General features: G+C 30.0%; 1 protein-coding gene across 1 annotated transcript; it reads right to left on the bottom strand.

Moving 5' to 3' along the window:
* Positions 1 to 11424: 11424 nt before the first annotated feature.
* On the bottom strand, positions 11425 to 15556 carry LOC121242108 (probable glycosyltransferase At5g11130). The gene is made up of 4 exons (XM_041140020.1): positions 14845 to 15556; positions 14313 to 14491; positions 13617 to 13974; positions 11425 to 12165 (listed from the first exon to the last, which is right to left on the bottom strand). The coding sequence occupies exons 1-4, from the start codon at positions 15181 to 15183 to the stop codon at positions 11503 to 11505; spliced, it is 1539 nt and encodes a 512-aa protein (XP_040995954.1). The 5' UTR covers positions 15184 to 15556; the 3' UTR covers positions 11425 to 11502.
* Between the last annotated feature and the right edge of the window lie 427 nt (positions 15557 to 15983).

Genomic DNA, 15983 nt, shown 5'->3' with positions numbered 1-15983 from the left:
AAAAACAAACCTGTAAACTGATAAATCGGACCGGAACGGACCGAATTGGTGGGTTTGGTCCGGTATTAAGTTTGGCTCGATTCGGTATTATTTTTATTTTTTTTAAAACCGGTCAAAATTAGCCTGGTTCCGATTTTTCTTTTTCTAAAACCGAACCGGACCGGTTCATATATATATTATAATTTTTATATTATATATATAATATATAATTATATATAAAATAGTTTTGTATTATACGATAAATTACTAATTAATATAATATTAAATTTTAAAATCTTATATCACTATAGTCTATAATATAATATATCACCATAGTATTATATACTATAATATATTATTATATATATTATATAATATATAATATAGTATATTAAAACTGGACCAAACCAGACCGGAACCGGTAAAACCGAAAATACCGATTTAGGGAGGTAACCGGTGCGAAATCGGTTCTTAAAAATGTAAAATCGATACATACTGGTTTGGTCTTAAATTTTGTCAAAAACTGGACTAAAAATATTTTGCATTGACCCTAAAGATTAGAATGAAGAATTATTCTAATAGAACTCTTATATCCACTTTAAAGTGTTTAACAATGAAATATAATCCCTTAAGTTGACAAAAAATCGTCAATGGGCTTTGTAAAGAATCAAAAGGTTGCCGGATCGAAACCATTGCACCTAACTCTAGCGGTGCTAGTTACACTATGGTAACCCATAGGATAAGACACCAAGGACCCAATGAGATAAGGATGTATTCACAATTAGTGTACGAACCTGTGATGTGATCCAATAACCAGCAGACGCACACAGTTTTATGGGAAACCGTGAAGCATCCCTACAATGTAATAAGAAGATGAATAAGAAAGAATGAAGATGATGATGATGTTTTATGAAAGCAATAAATTCATGTTTTATGAAAAGATGTTTTATGAAAGCAAGTGTGTTCAGGTTAAAAGATGATGTCTCAAGTAAGTCAAGCACGCATCCTTGATTCAATGTCACAGACCTACAGAAATTTGTTCCTTGTATAGCAACGTTGGATATAATATTGGCGTACAAGTTTGGCACAATGGTATGGTTTTGAAATGGAAACTCTGTTTATAGACTGCATCTAGGACAACACATAATTCATGTGTTCTTGATATTCGCTTATTCTCTTTCTTGAATAAATTTACAGAGGGATTTGTTGGTCTTGAAGATCTGTCATCCAATTTAGAGAAGGCGTGGTTGAGTCTTCACATCCAGGTATATTGTGGGTTTACTCATCATTAGTCATCCCTTATGAGTGCATTATGGGACTGTGTTATCATGTTGATGATTGGTCATGTTTGAGGATCGATCTTGAATCACTGCTCTTCATAGGAAGATTGTTATACCCTTTTCAAGACCAACTAAAATTGCAAATATATACCTTTAATTCACATTTAATTGCAAATTACAATACATTAATATTCCCTTTGCATTTTACAAATTGCATATCAGACCAAATAAATGAAAGAGTACTGCTAGCACGCCACCCAGATTTGACTACTGGTCGTGCCACTAGCACAAAAATCGCTTTTTTATTTTTATCTTTTTTTTTATTTTATATTTTTTTAATATATTTAAATATTTTTAAAAAATAAAAAAATATATACTAATACATTAAAAATTACTTTCTTAATTATTAAGTAAAAAAATTTTAAAAAAATTAAATATATGAGCGGTCAAAATGAAGAGGCAAACTGCATACTGGCATATACTGGCATTTTCTATATATGAAACCAATTCCGTTCTTTTTCTTTCCTGCGCAGGCTTATGCATCTGATGATTTCGTTAGAGAATTGTCTACTTGCTTGATCCTACAAGAGAAGTTTTCTGTCACAAGCACTTAATTTCAGAATGCGGAAAGACTATGTGTATGAAAAACAACCTAGTGGGTTTGGGACTTATGATCTAGACGAAACCCTTTTATCCTCGCCTGCAGACTGGGCAATATTAATGGGAATGGAAAGGCCACATTGACCATGATGTGCATGTTCAGGTCTAATTTTACCAAATTAGAAGCATTTGGGAAAAAATGATAGAAACCTTGAATTTGATGTGGGACTTATATGGCATTGTTGATGGAAAAGCATTATTATAATATGGATGATATTGGTCCCACCGCTTCCAACTCCTGTTGGGAGCTACCGTTGGCATTTTTTTTATTTTGTGGGAACTAACGGTAGTTGTAGTGCTACCTTAAAAATTAAGAAAAATGATATTCTTATCACTGGTTTTTACAGTTCAGTATTACTATTGAAATTTTTTATTTTATTTTTTAAATTTTTTCTTAGTGATTAAGAAAATATTTTTTAATAATATTGTAATTTTTATATTTTTTAAAAAAATATTTAAAAGTGTAAAAAAATACATATAAAAAAAAAACAAAAAAAAAAGATCAATTATAGCTAACAGTAGCTCTTAGCGGGAGTTGGGAGCAGTGGACGTAACACCTTCCTTATAATATGGTTGAATTTGATGTGCATGTGTAAATCATGAATGCCATGATTAGCTTACTATTAAGGAATGTTGGGTATTGGGGCTTTCTACTATATAACACAGAATATATAGCAGATACAGTTAAACATCGTTATTTTTTTTAAGTAACTTATCCAAAAAAAAAAAAAAAATCTTTTGGTTGTCCATCACTATGTAAGCATAAAGCAGCATGAGCGTTTATAACGAACTACATCATGACTTAGCCACACACACATATCTATTAGACTATTCCTGTATATAATAGCGGAGTTATCTATTGCTTATGTGTCATTAGAACCGTTAATTATGATCATATGTTAATTGTAGGCTTGACACGTAAGATAAGGAAAAGAGGCAACATAAATAAAAAGCAGAGCCAACGCTTTGAATAAAAAATTGTGTAAATAAATTTTGTTTAAAAAAAAAAAAGGCCACAAAATGAGGAAAAAGTGAAAAATACCAAGCGGTACACAAATAAATTAACGAGCCAAACGTCAAGCAAAGCAAAAGGAAATATACCTTATATATAATAAGCGTCAATAAGAAGGTAGCTCTTCGTTTATTATTTTTTTCTTTTTTGTCCCTCTTTTTACATTTGTTTTTCCTTTATGTCCCACCTCTTGATTTATTTTTTTTCATTTTTATCTCTATTTTTTATATTTGTTCTATATTATGTCCTTTCTTTTATTTTTTTCACCCTTTTTATCCCTATTTTTCTGTTTATTTTCTGTTGATGTCCTCCTTTTTTCGTGCAATACTTTTTTTCCAGAATTACCCCTACTTTTATATTTGTCTTCCCCTTCTATCCTTGGATTCTGTAGACACCTATTACTATTTCCATTTTTGTTTTCTTCTGTTTCCAATTTTATAATTTTATCTTTTTTTTTTTTTGGCATTCCATATCTTTCGCGTAGCTTCTGTAAGATTCTGGATTTTTTCCCTCCTATCTTCTCACCGTTTCTTTTTTTCTCTTATCTTGCCACTGCTTCCATCTAGATTTTTTTCTTCTAGATTTTTCTTCTCTGATCTTTTTCTACCGCTCGTATGAGAATAATTTTTTCCTCTTAATTTTAACAGCTTTTTTTTTTTTTTGCAGATTGTGATTTTTGCTTTTAGTGTTTTCCACTGCTTCCACCACTTTCTGCTACGAATAAAAATAATATTCATCTTCTTTATTTGCTACAGTTTTACACTTATCAGATTCAGATTTTTTTTCTAATTCGCTGCTTTCACCGCTTGCCACTTGGTTATTTACTATAAATAGACTCCTCGCATTACAACATTGCTCACAAATATGTCTCTTCGCTCTGGGTTTTAAATTTGCCTCTCAGTTTTTCAGTTTCACAAGTAAGTCTTCTTATGTTGATTATTCCCTTCTTTTATATTCATTATTCTGAACTAAATATTTCTGACTATTTATTCAGTTATTTATTTATATGTAATAATTAATTGTTAGAAATAAATAAATAAAATAGTCAAAACAAAAGAACAACAATAAAAAGTTACATTAATATTTGGAATAACAAATCTAAATTTAGTTATGAATTTTGAAATCAACTAAGTATCTTTCAGTTTGTATTTGTGCTCGGTTGATTATGAACTTTTCTATACTTTAATGAAATAGTACACATGTAATTAAATTTCAAACTAAAAAACAAAAAAAAAAATTAGCTTCAATTATTTTAGACCAAATACTTACAATCTAAAATTATAACGTAAATTCATAACATAGTAAACATTTACGTGACAAAGAAAACATAAATTTGAAGTAAAAAAAAAAAATCTAGGTACGACTAATAATATAAAAACTAGAAATTACAGCTACAAAAAACAAAAACAACATCTGTAAACAGAGTGGGTCATTTTTTATATGCAATATATAGATGAAATGTTATATAATATATAGATGCACTCACTCTGTTTATATATAGCACTCAATATTTATAAACAGATGAATAATTACCTAAACGTATAAAATAAAGTTCTCATCTAAACAGATGTGTTAAAATCCAAACCACAAACTTTCAAATTAAAAAGTTACAAGCTGCAAACTACTTAAAATACAAACCATATAGTGTTTATCAGATAGTTGCTACACATGCACATTAAAAACTTACAGACTACAAACTAGAAGAATAAAACTTTATATGATCATCTCTAAAACTTATAAAATAAAATTCTCATATAGACAGATGCTAAAATGCAAACCATAAAGTGTTTATGAGATAGTTGCTACACATGCAACTTAAAAAACTATAGACTACAAACTAAAAGAATAAAACTACATATGGCCATCCCTAAAATACAAACTACAAACCATTTATCAGATAGTTGCTACATATGCAAGTTAAAGAAATATTAAGGAAATATTAATGACAAAAGGGCCTTCAACGAAAGAAATCATCACTGCAACTCAAAATAAGATGAAAACGATAGTTGTTAAAAAACAGCTACTTAAAAATATATAAAAACAAAATAAGAAAATATTAACATTTTTAAATGAGCAGAACAGATATACAAATTTGTAGGAATTTGGAAAAAAAAAGCTCTTCAACGAAAAAAAAAAAAAAAAAAAAAAAAAACTGCAACCCAAAACACAAAAATAAAACAAAATGGCAAATAAAAAAAAAAGGAAAATCAAAGGAATACATTATTATGTCTATTGAAAAAAAAAATACTTGCCAACAAAAAAACAATCGCAGCGATAGATCCGAAGAACAGATCAAGAGATCTTCATGCATTTAAAAAAAAATAGACCTGCAACCAAAATAAAAATCAGAAGATAGAATCTAAAATTTGTGTCGGTTGAGAAAAAACTATTTACACAAAGTGAAGTAACGATCACAGAAAAAGAGAGAAAACAGACCAAGAAGAACAAACCAGCACACATCAAGCGAAAGAACAAAATTATTAAAAACAAAAAAACCCAATCTGAAAGATGGAGCTTCAAATTCGTAGAGTTTCAGAAACTTGGAAAAAATCATAAAATAAAAAGGAAGACAGAGATGGAAATTTTTACAGATCTAGAGATATATATAAGCATCCGTAAAAAAAAAAAAAAAAAAAAAAAAAAAAAAAAAAAAAAAAAAAAAAAAAAAAAAAAAGCTTCTGCACAAAATATTCGCCACAGCAACCCATGGGACAAAAAAAAAATCGAAATGTGAGAAAAAAAATCTCAGATCTGTGCGTTCACAAAAAAAAATATGCGAAATAAATAAACCACCACAGAGAAAGGAAAAAACAGATCAAACCAAAACACATCAAAGAAAAGAAACAAGAAAAAAATTCCTTAGATCTGAAAGATGGAGCTTCAGATTCCTAAGATTTCGAAAAACAAAGGTGGTGATTTTTGTTTCTCTGTTGAGAGAAGATGTAGAGATCAGCAGGAACAAGAGAAAGGAGCTGTGAGAGATTAGATGGAGAGGGAAGAGGAGAGAAGGAAAAGAAAAAGATGTGAAATAAAAGGAACGGAGAGAGAGAGATGCAAGAAGAAGAGAGACGAGTTGCGAGAGAGAGATTAGACGGAGAGAAAAGAGGCAAGAGAAGGAAAAGAAGAAAGATGAGAAAAAGAAAGAAAGGGAGAGAAGTGGACGGGAAGAACACTCTGGAATGGACGAAATGGAGGCAGACTCAAGTAAGGATATATTTATAGTGGTAAATGTAGAATTAGGGTTTCCTCTTAATGAAAACGGTACCATTTTTGAATTGGGATGGAATGAGTTGAGCGGCTTTTTGCTCATAACGGTGCCATTTTCAATGATTCTATGAGTTTAATAATAATAGTTTTATTAATATAATTATAAATTTTCATAAAGTAAAAATATATATTTTATTAATATAAATCTAATATTTTCTAATGTATTTTTTTTTTTTTTTACAAATTTGCTGCTTTTGTTCTTACTTAACTGTTCCTTGTTCCAGTTGTTGTCAATTTGCTCGATTTCCACTGTTCTTTTACTCCTTGTCTACTTTCTGGTATGTTCTCTTCTACATCATTTAAGAAAATGTTATTCAATTTATTTTTATTTATATAAATGCACCTATAGTCAAAATAAATTGTTCACATTGTATTCTTGTTGTATGAATATTTCTTTTTCTGATCATATTAATTTCTTTTAATATATTTGTTTTATTTTAAGATATACTATCTCATTTAATTCATTTAATATAATATGTATAAAATTATTTATGTATAATTAAATTAGTTAGCACTTAGCAATGTACTTTTGTTTGTCCTCTACTTTACTTTCTGGTACTCTTGTTTCTTTTATAGCTTTTATTTAAAGTATGTTTTTTTATATTTATTATGTAATATTTATTTTATTTATTCATATGCCATATTTATCTGTCTAATACATTATTGTTTAATTCTTAGATTTGTCTGTTAAATTCATGCAATGTCAGTAATTTGCCATAACAAATGACAAATGATGAAACGATATGGAGATTAGAGGTTGGTTGGGATGAAATGAAGATGAAGGATATGAACTTCTGAGTTGTGTTGTGACTTTAGAACAGTGCATGTTGTTAAATTTAAAATATTGATTGTTTGTTACGGTTCAGTTTTGATTTTTTTGGAACAATTTTAATTTTTTTTGTGTTTTTTAAATCTGTAGATCTGTTATTTTACTCATTACATTTGTTATTATTTCAAAACATCTAAGATTTCAGGTTTAAGACAATAAACATATATGTCACAAACAAATAAATCTCCACATCTCACGAAAAAATAATATTAACATCTCATAATTCAACTTAGGATTCAGATTGGCTACTTAATAACCATAACATAAAAATTTTAACTATAAATTGACAAATTTATGTCTATATTTTTAGAATTTTTTTATTTTGTACAATACATATTACACATGATTTGTATAATATTTACAACTATAATAGAATAACTTAAAAAAACTAAGTCACAACTTTGAGATGTATATGATCGACTTTTATAATGGTCAAGCATCCCAACTTAGGTATTAAAGCAGCTGAATGAGTTTTACTCCTGATTTTCGCCATGCTTATTCACACCAAAGTTCCACAGGTTGACTGAATGAATAGCTATATAGTCATATCATACACTTCAAAATACACTTTAGATTTAAAATGTATATAGCTATTCATTCAACCAACATGTCGAACTCTGGTGTGAATAGGCACGGCAAAGATCAGGAACAAAATCCATTCAGCTACTTTGATAGCTAGGTTGGGATACTCGACGATTATAAAAGTCGGTCGCATACATCTCAAAATTGTGACTTAGTTCTTGTAAGTTGTTGTATTATAGTTATAAACATTATGCAAATCATGTATATAATATGTATTGTAAACAATAAAAAATTTAAAAAATATAGAGATAAATCTGTCCATTTATAGTTGCAAAAAGAAAAATAGAAGAAAAAAAAAAGTGATTTAAAAATAAGATGATAAATATTATTTTTATAAGAAAAGATCATGATGCATACACTCAAAGTTTTATGTCATGCATACATGTCCATACATTTATTTGTGTTTACTTTTATATGCTTATGTTATCTGTGGTATGTTGTTTGTTTACTTATTAAAATTTCTCGAAATCTCACTGTAGTAGTTTTCACTACTATTTCTCATCCGGAATGATAAAAGTTGTAACGGGATTAAAAAATCTTGATGAAAAATTGCAAAATGACAGCAAATCCTCCGAAAAGGATTGTGCCTAAAATGATTATAAGCTCGCCCAAGCCCTCCATCTTGGAATGTCTTGAAACAATTGACCAGAGTATCACATAGATACTCAACGATATAGAGGATTTCAAACGTCGTCACAATCGAGATAAAGATTGGAATCTAGAGAAAAGAGTGAAGTCCAAAACTTAAGATATTTTATCGTATTTACTTTTTGAAGAACAATATTTTGATAAATCTTGTGTTTGTATTTTAGATTTTAGACTGTGCATATACTTAAAATTTTATTACATCAATCATTTTATTACATATCATGTAAAAATTACAACAAAAGAACTGAATATGGAAAAAATAAGAATGTTTTATGTTATAATTAATATATTAATTATTAATATCAATAAGTAATAATTTATTTATTATTATTAGATATCAAGTTTATTTAGAAACTTATGATGATAGCACATTAACTCCAATAGTCGCTTTTAGATCTGCAGTCATGGATATTTTGCGGATAGTATATGTGATATTTTTTATGATCAATGAGAAAATCTTAAAATATAGATAAAACTATTACATTTCATAATTATATATATTAATCTATTTTTTTATTACATATTTTTACAGAAAAATCTTATTTTTAAAAATATATTTTATATTTATGCAATTGGGCACACGTGCAATGCACGTGTTTGCCCTTTACTAGAGTGTATATATATATATATATATATATATATATATATATATATATATATATATAAAATAGCAGATTACTAAAGACCACTTGAAACATATATTTATCATTTTTTTAAGTATTTTTTTAACATCTTTAATCATTAAGAAAAAATTAAAAAAATATATAATTTTACTAATAGTCACTTTCTTAATCATTAAGTAAAATAAAAAATTAAAAAAATTAAATATAAAAAAGTAATTAAATTAGTTAGAGAATAGTAACCCTATCATTATTTTTTTTAAAATACTTACTTTTTAGATTCACTCTTTTCTTCTTCAACCCTGTTTTATGTTCATTCTCCAACAATGGCGGGTGTGCTTAACCCATTTGTTTAAGTAAATCTGCACCACATCTGGAGGTTCTCAAACGTTCGTTTAGGCCGTTTTCAGAGGTTTGGTTTGGACAATTTTGTTATGTGTCTATGGTTGTGACTCTTGAAATGCGATTTATGTCTGAAATGGGTAATGCGGTGTCGTTTAATTTGTTGCTTTTATCTCTTTTGACTGGGTCTCCGTAGTGGGCCAGTATTATTGTAGTGGACCAGTTAGTATGTTAAGGTTGTTAGTGGGTCAGGCTGGATTTTGACGTTGAACTGAATTTAGTTGAATTGAGATAATAAAATATTATTAAAATATTATTTTTTAATATTATTATTATTTTAAAATTTAAAAAAATTGAAATATTTATTATATTTTATCTTGAAATTTAAAAAAATTATAATGATAAATTTGAGATGAATTGGAGATGAATTGAGTTGAGATAACATTCAAACTGGTTTGAGATGTTATCTGGAGTCAGTTTATTTAGTGGGTAGTTACTCTGTAATCAATTTAGTTGAAGTTTTTCAGTTCATCAGAATACATGCCAAATGTATGTGACCTGATTGGCATAAAATCTTAATCTTTAAAATAGAAGTATTGGATTCAAAACCCTCCTCTCCAAATGTATCCAAAAAAAAAAATACAGGAATTCTTGGCACTTCGAATGCGAATATAATTTTACAAATTATTTCTATCTTAATTTTACACTTGCATTTTTTTAATAGGTACACAATTTCTTTGATCTATAAAAACTGGTGTGCTTAATAGCGAAGTTATCTATAAAAGTCAAGTTGCTTACATGGTATTCCAACCGCAAAAATCGGCATTACAATATATGTAAAGAAAAAATATTTGTAGCTGTGAATTGTGCAACTGTGATGTAATCATTTTTAAAAAGTGAATAAAATATGAGATCCACATGAAAAAAATTAATTTTTTAATAGTGAACCCTACTTTTTTTTAAAACGATTACGCGACGTTTACGTACCTTGCAATTGTATGTAAAATTACCCATATATGTAACTATATGTTTTAAATGATACGTACCATTTATTTGCACTTGAATGACACCAAAAGAGGCCACAAACTCTGGAAGATAAAAACAAAAATGATTTTATGTGATATTATGAATCCAAACAGATTCTAATCTAGATTATTCTTCTCTAGATTCATAGGAACAAAATCAGGAAGTAACCGTTTCACAAAAATCTGTTAAAAAAATATGATTTTTTAAATCCACCTTCTCCAACTCCAAGTTCTTTTCGCGTTGAGAGCAGTTCCCTGACTTTGAAGGAAACCAAACAGATTCCAATATGGATAGATCTTATTGATGGGAACAAAATTAGGAAGAAAAAAATAAAAGATATTTGCAACCGTGAATTGTGCAGCCGCCGCATAATTGATTTGAAAATGAATAAAATATGGGACCTACATGAAAAAAAAATTAATTTTTTAATAGTGGATCCTATTTTTTTTCAAAGTAATTACACGGCGTTTATACACTTCACGATTGTATATAGAATTACTTAAAGAAAAAATAGCCACATGATGACACCCAAAAAAAAAGGCAACAAAATCAAGAAGAAAAAATAACCATGTTTTTCCAAAGAAGCGTAAAAAAAAAAAAAAAAAAAAAAAAAAGGCAAGTGAAGAAAATGGGAGAAAAAGTGAAATGAATAAATGGTATAAAACATGCAGTTTAAAACTTTATAAAGCCAATAAAAAAGGTAACAAGTAATTAGACCGTATGTTTTGAATCAGATTTTAGATTTATAATGGTTGTATTTTTTATTCTTCAGTCAATTCGCTGGGAGTGTTGATCAGGAGACTTTACAAGTACTATACTAGGAATAGGCCGCCAAACATAATGATTGAGGAAAATGATATTATGACTATCAAATATGTTCATTAAATGTGTCTATTCATATTTTTCATTTATTTTTATTTATTTTTAATAGTTAAGTGATTATTAGTGAATTTATATATATATATATATTTTTTTTTTCTTAATAGCTAAGAATGTTTAAAAAATGCTTAAAGAAAAAAAAAAGAAAAATAAATAATAATAAAACTCATTTATACTAGTGTGCACATTTGGTAGTTACCCTAACATTGTCCAATGATTAAATGTTTTATAGATACACATCTTGAGAAATTCTAAAAAAAAAAAAAAAAATCGATCAGAGACATTTTTTTTTTCTCCGTAATTCCCATAACTAATCTATGTATGCTGTGTAATCTTTTATGAATGTACATGACAACCTTAACTTAGTCGAATTAAGCATTACAAGGGCAGCCTTATGTTAAGCCTCCTAAGCCATACTGAATGCAGCACCATGTGTATTACATCATATGGCTTAGCTGGTCTATTGAGCGTAAAATGTCGTTGCACCTGGATTACCCGCTTTTGCATTGCTAAATACTCTTCTTCTGAAATTGCTTGCAAAATCTTCTTCATTTCGGGTATCTTCGAACTGGGAATATGAACCGAAAATCGGCTCCAATCAAGAACATCACTAAATGGTAGCACATAATTATCAGATATGATAACTGGGATGCATCCTGCATGTATGGACTCAACCACTCTAGGGCTTGCAACTTCCCACCCACTAGGGCACAAGCAAAACTTGCTTTCACCCATTAGCTTTGAGTAATTTGCGGTTTTTGGGAGATATTCATGCACTTGGATATCTGTGTCTTTATTTTTCCAATGCTTAAACAATATCTTCCTTACTTCCCCGTGATCCCCACCAGCAAAGAAGGCAAAGATCAAACGTTTGTTTGGGGGTTGGCCTAATCTTGGGATATCCAAGTTTTTATTATGTATATGAACTTCAGGTAAGGAGACGTCTCTCGTAATTTCGAAGCCTTCCGAAGTGTTGGCATTGCATAGACCCCTGATAAAGTGTTTGAAAAGTTCAGGGTCGTTTGCTGAAACTTCTGGTGCCTGAAATGTCACATAATTGGAGGAATGTTAGTGAATTAATTCATTTACTATGATTTCAAAATTGTCACCAACTTTTATCGATATATATATATAGATAGATAATTATCTTTTTGAATATTTCATCCAAGATGAACAATCCCCCATTCTTACATATTTGCCTATATATTCTAATAGTTCATATTTCTCTTTTATAGTGTGCACTTTTCTCTCTTTTGCAATTCGTTTCCTCCTTTTACACCCTATATATATATTAATATATTATACTAACGATTTTTCCCTCTCTTTATTTTTATGAAGAGAGAATTTGCCTTTGAGCTACAACTCAACTGATCTATTGATATATATAATTCAAATGATCCAAATGACATTTTTTCTTTTATTCGGGTCAACCTGTGCACATGCGGCTTAATCCGATAAAACTCGATTGTTAATCAGGTCAAATTCAGGTAAATCTGAACTGACCATTTTACCCAACCCTAATCCTTTTATTAGATGATGGTTTCACAAGTGAAATACAAAATTGACAGTCCTAGTCATACGTAAAGTTTTCCAAGCGTTGTCCTATTGTTAAAATGTTGTCCTAGTGTATGTATATATATATATATATATGTTATTTCTACGTGTCCCAACATGCCTACGTCTTGATCAATAAGAGTTATCAATACAGTTGTTGATCATGGCTAACGTTGATTCGAATGTTGTTAGATAAATCATTAAATTTACTAATTAATTCATATATATTAATATCACCTTAAACATTTGCTACAATTGTAATTAAGTTTGGTAATTTGACATGACTAGTAATACTACTCATGATTACATGATCATGATTTGGTACATGAATTGTTATGTGCATGAAATTCCTAAATGGTTGAGTGTATTTGAGACTGTACGTATACGTACCAACTCTAACATTAATATTTGTGGAGTACTCACAATACAATGATTAACACCTAATTAAAAATACTATTGGGTAAAAACTTGTTCGCTATCATGAGCTCTTCTACACATCATCATTACACCACACAGTTGCTAAGGGAAATAAAAAAATAATAAAATAAAAGCAGTTGTGTGGTATAGGCCAGATGATTAGTAGAATTTTTCATTCGCTCGCTCTATTATGGATACGTTTGATATTTATATATTGGTGGAATAGGGTCGTGAAATTGTGTTAATAAGCTGTATATATATCCTAGTATATATATATCATATGATCAATGCCTCTGTACGCATGTATGTATGTATGTAGTGTTCAGTTTGCCAACAATAATATTATAATGTATAACTTATAACTACCTTAAAGAAACGAAATTAAAGATCATGAATACACTCTGTAAGAAAAATAAGTATTTATCACGATCAATTATTTGCGACGATAATAAATTCATTTTAGTAAAAAATATTGATAATAAATAAGCAGTTTTCTTGTAATAGTGATATAGCATACGTACCCAATCATGACAAGAAACCATAAAATGGTCAGCCCCGCTGCTTCTATTCCAATATGGGTATCTCTCTGATATCCTGTGAATGTAGTCCTTTACAACGTTCTGTAGACGTTCGCGGGAATAATCGACGCAAGGACTACCATAGATGTATTTGATGATAAAGACAATGCTGACTGGAACAAAAAAAGCAGTGGCCTCCTCAGGTTCTCTTGCTAAGAATTTACTTTTTTCACTTTCCAATTCATCAATCAATTGCCCTTCAATTGAGTATATGTCCCTCATTGGCCCAACGTGAAAAATGGGCGCCTCTCCTTCCTTGTATGTCCAAACCCTAAATCTCTTCTCCATCTCTTTGTGGCTCCTGATGATCATCATCATCCATTAAATACATCAAACAACTTCATTAATATTGCATATATATAGAGTTTTCATTTTAAAAATATAATTTATACAGTTTTAACGTATGCAAACCAAGTTACAAAATTAATTTATTTTCTTTTAGTGAATTTCAGTTTTTTTATAAAATAATGATATATACAAGTCCAAAAAAATTTAAGTTCTGCTATTATGAAAAAGTGTGAAAATTTCTTTCTTTTTTTTTAATAATGGAGTCTATTTTTTACAAAAAACTTGCACAAGATTGTATATTTAGAGCTTGCCCTAACATTACTCGTATGATTAATGTATTTTAGGGTTTACTGATAAAATGCGGCGGGGTTGCGATAGATGACTCCGGAGGGGACGAAATCATCGCCGTTGAGTAAGGTAGCAGCTGAGAGCTTGAGCTTCGAAGCTGCTGATCTGCGAATTGAATATCGTGCTCGGGCAAGTCCTTGTTCGAGCTTTTGCTCTCTGCTTAGTTTCGCCTTCTGTCTGATCTGCATTATAGAGTACTAGAATAATTAAGCATGAACAAGATATAAAAGTAAAACCCATAAACTGATCGATCCAATCGATGAGCAAATTATTCAAATAAAAAACCAACAGATCACACAGATGAAGGAAGGGGATTTGAAAGTGTTTCAGTTTTTCATACGCGTGCACATATAATGCATGTGTGTGTGTATAAAAAGAAATATGAAATTCGAAGCAAACTCAAAGTGATAGAAAAATATGATTAAAATATATGAGCTCGCTTTCGATTTTTCGTCCGGAAACCAGTGCTATATATACAAAAAGTTTTATGTAGAGAGAGAGAGAGAGAGAGAGAGAGAGGGAGGCTGATACGTACAGCTACCATACGGTGACCGGACTGGTTCAAGGAAAAACCAGTACTGAAGCCGCCGGTACGTAGAGGTCGGTCTTGATCATCATAGGGAGTGACTTTCGTCTTCTGCATATCCAAATCTAATCCTGAGAAACTCATCTGCCCACAGAAATGGCCAAAGAGCATGAAAACAACGAAGACGGAAAACAAACAAAGAGAAGAAAGGATAGAAACAGAGCATCCACGGCAAGTTAGCATTTTCTGATGACTGGAGGGCATGGGTGCTGTTTGCTGCATGGCTGTGATTTTTTGGCTTTTGGGAGGAGGAATATGGAGGGAGGAGGAAGAACCAGACTCAGCCATGTTTAGGAAAAGCGGAAGCAAGATCGTAAAAAAGCGTAAGCTATTTTGGCTCACGATACCATGTACGTAAGATAACAAAATACGATCAATAGTTTTGGCAAAGATACCAAAACCGTGTGTAGTATTCAGTTTATATAAGCTTTACATTTGAGATATAGATTAAAGTTGTAGCCAGCATGATATGTGGGATATACATGATAAGAATACAAGTTCAAGTTTAAATATGAAATAGCAGAGTTTGTAGGAAACTAAATAGTAGAGTCTGTAGCAGAGTTTGTAGGGAGCACGGGATTGGTATCCTTATCTTTGATACCCTTAACAGGAGGGAGGGAGAGATATATAGATCGAGAGAGTCTTGTACGTGGAAGAAAGTGAAGAAGAGGATCAAGGGCTGTTTTTATAATAACAAACCTAACAAGAAGATAACAATTGGATATTTTATAAAACCTATCGAGTTCAGAAAAAAAAGGGGAGTTATCGTATCCTCTTAGGCTATCTATCGCCTGGAGGATTATTAGTGTTTTGTACGTGTTTTGATCGATCAGTGAAATATCCAAGTAAATATTGTGCGTGAGATATCCTATTATCCATGCAAGTTGGTGCATGTTTCCTGTGATTTTATAGTACCTGAAGAATGTCACATGATAGTAATTTTGTTCGTATCATGATCATTTTGGGCATGAAAATTCATCAAAACCTCTTCAAGAAATGATATCTACAACTATAGAGTATAAGCGCCGCACACTTCTTTTTAAAAAAAAAAAAAAGTAAATATGAGATTCACATGAAAAAATTAATTT

This window comes from Juglans microcarpa x Juglans regia, chromosome 8D (genome assembly GCF_004785595.1).
Source record: "Juglans microcarpa x Juglans regia isolate MS1-56 chromosome 8D, Jm3101_v1.0, whole genome shotgun sequence".
Classification (NCBI taxonomy): Eukaryota; Viridiplantae; Streptophyta; class Magnoliopsida; order Fagales; family Juglandaceae; genus Juglans; species Juglans microcarpa x Juglans regia.
This window is presented reverse-complemented; position numbering and strand designations above follow the sequence as displayed.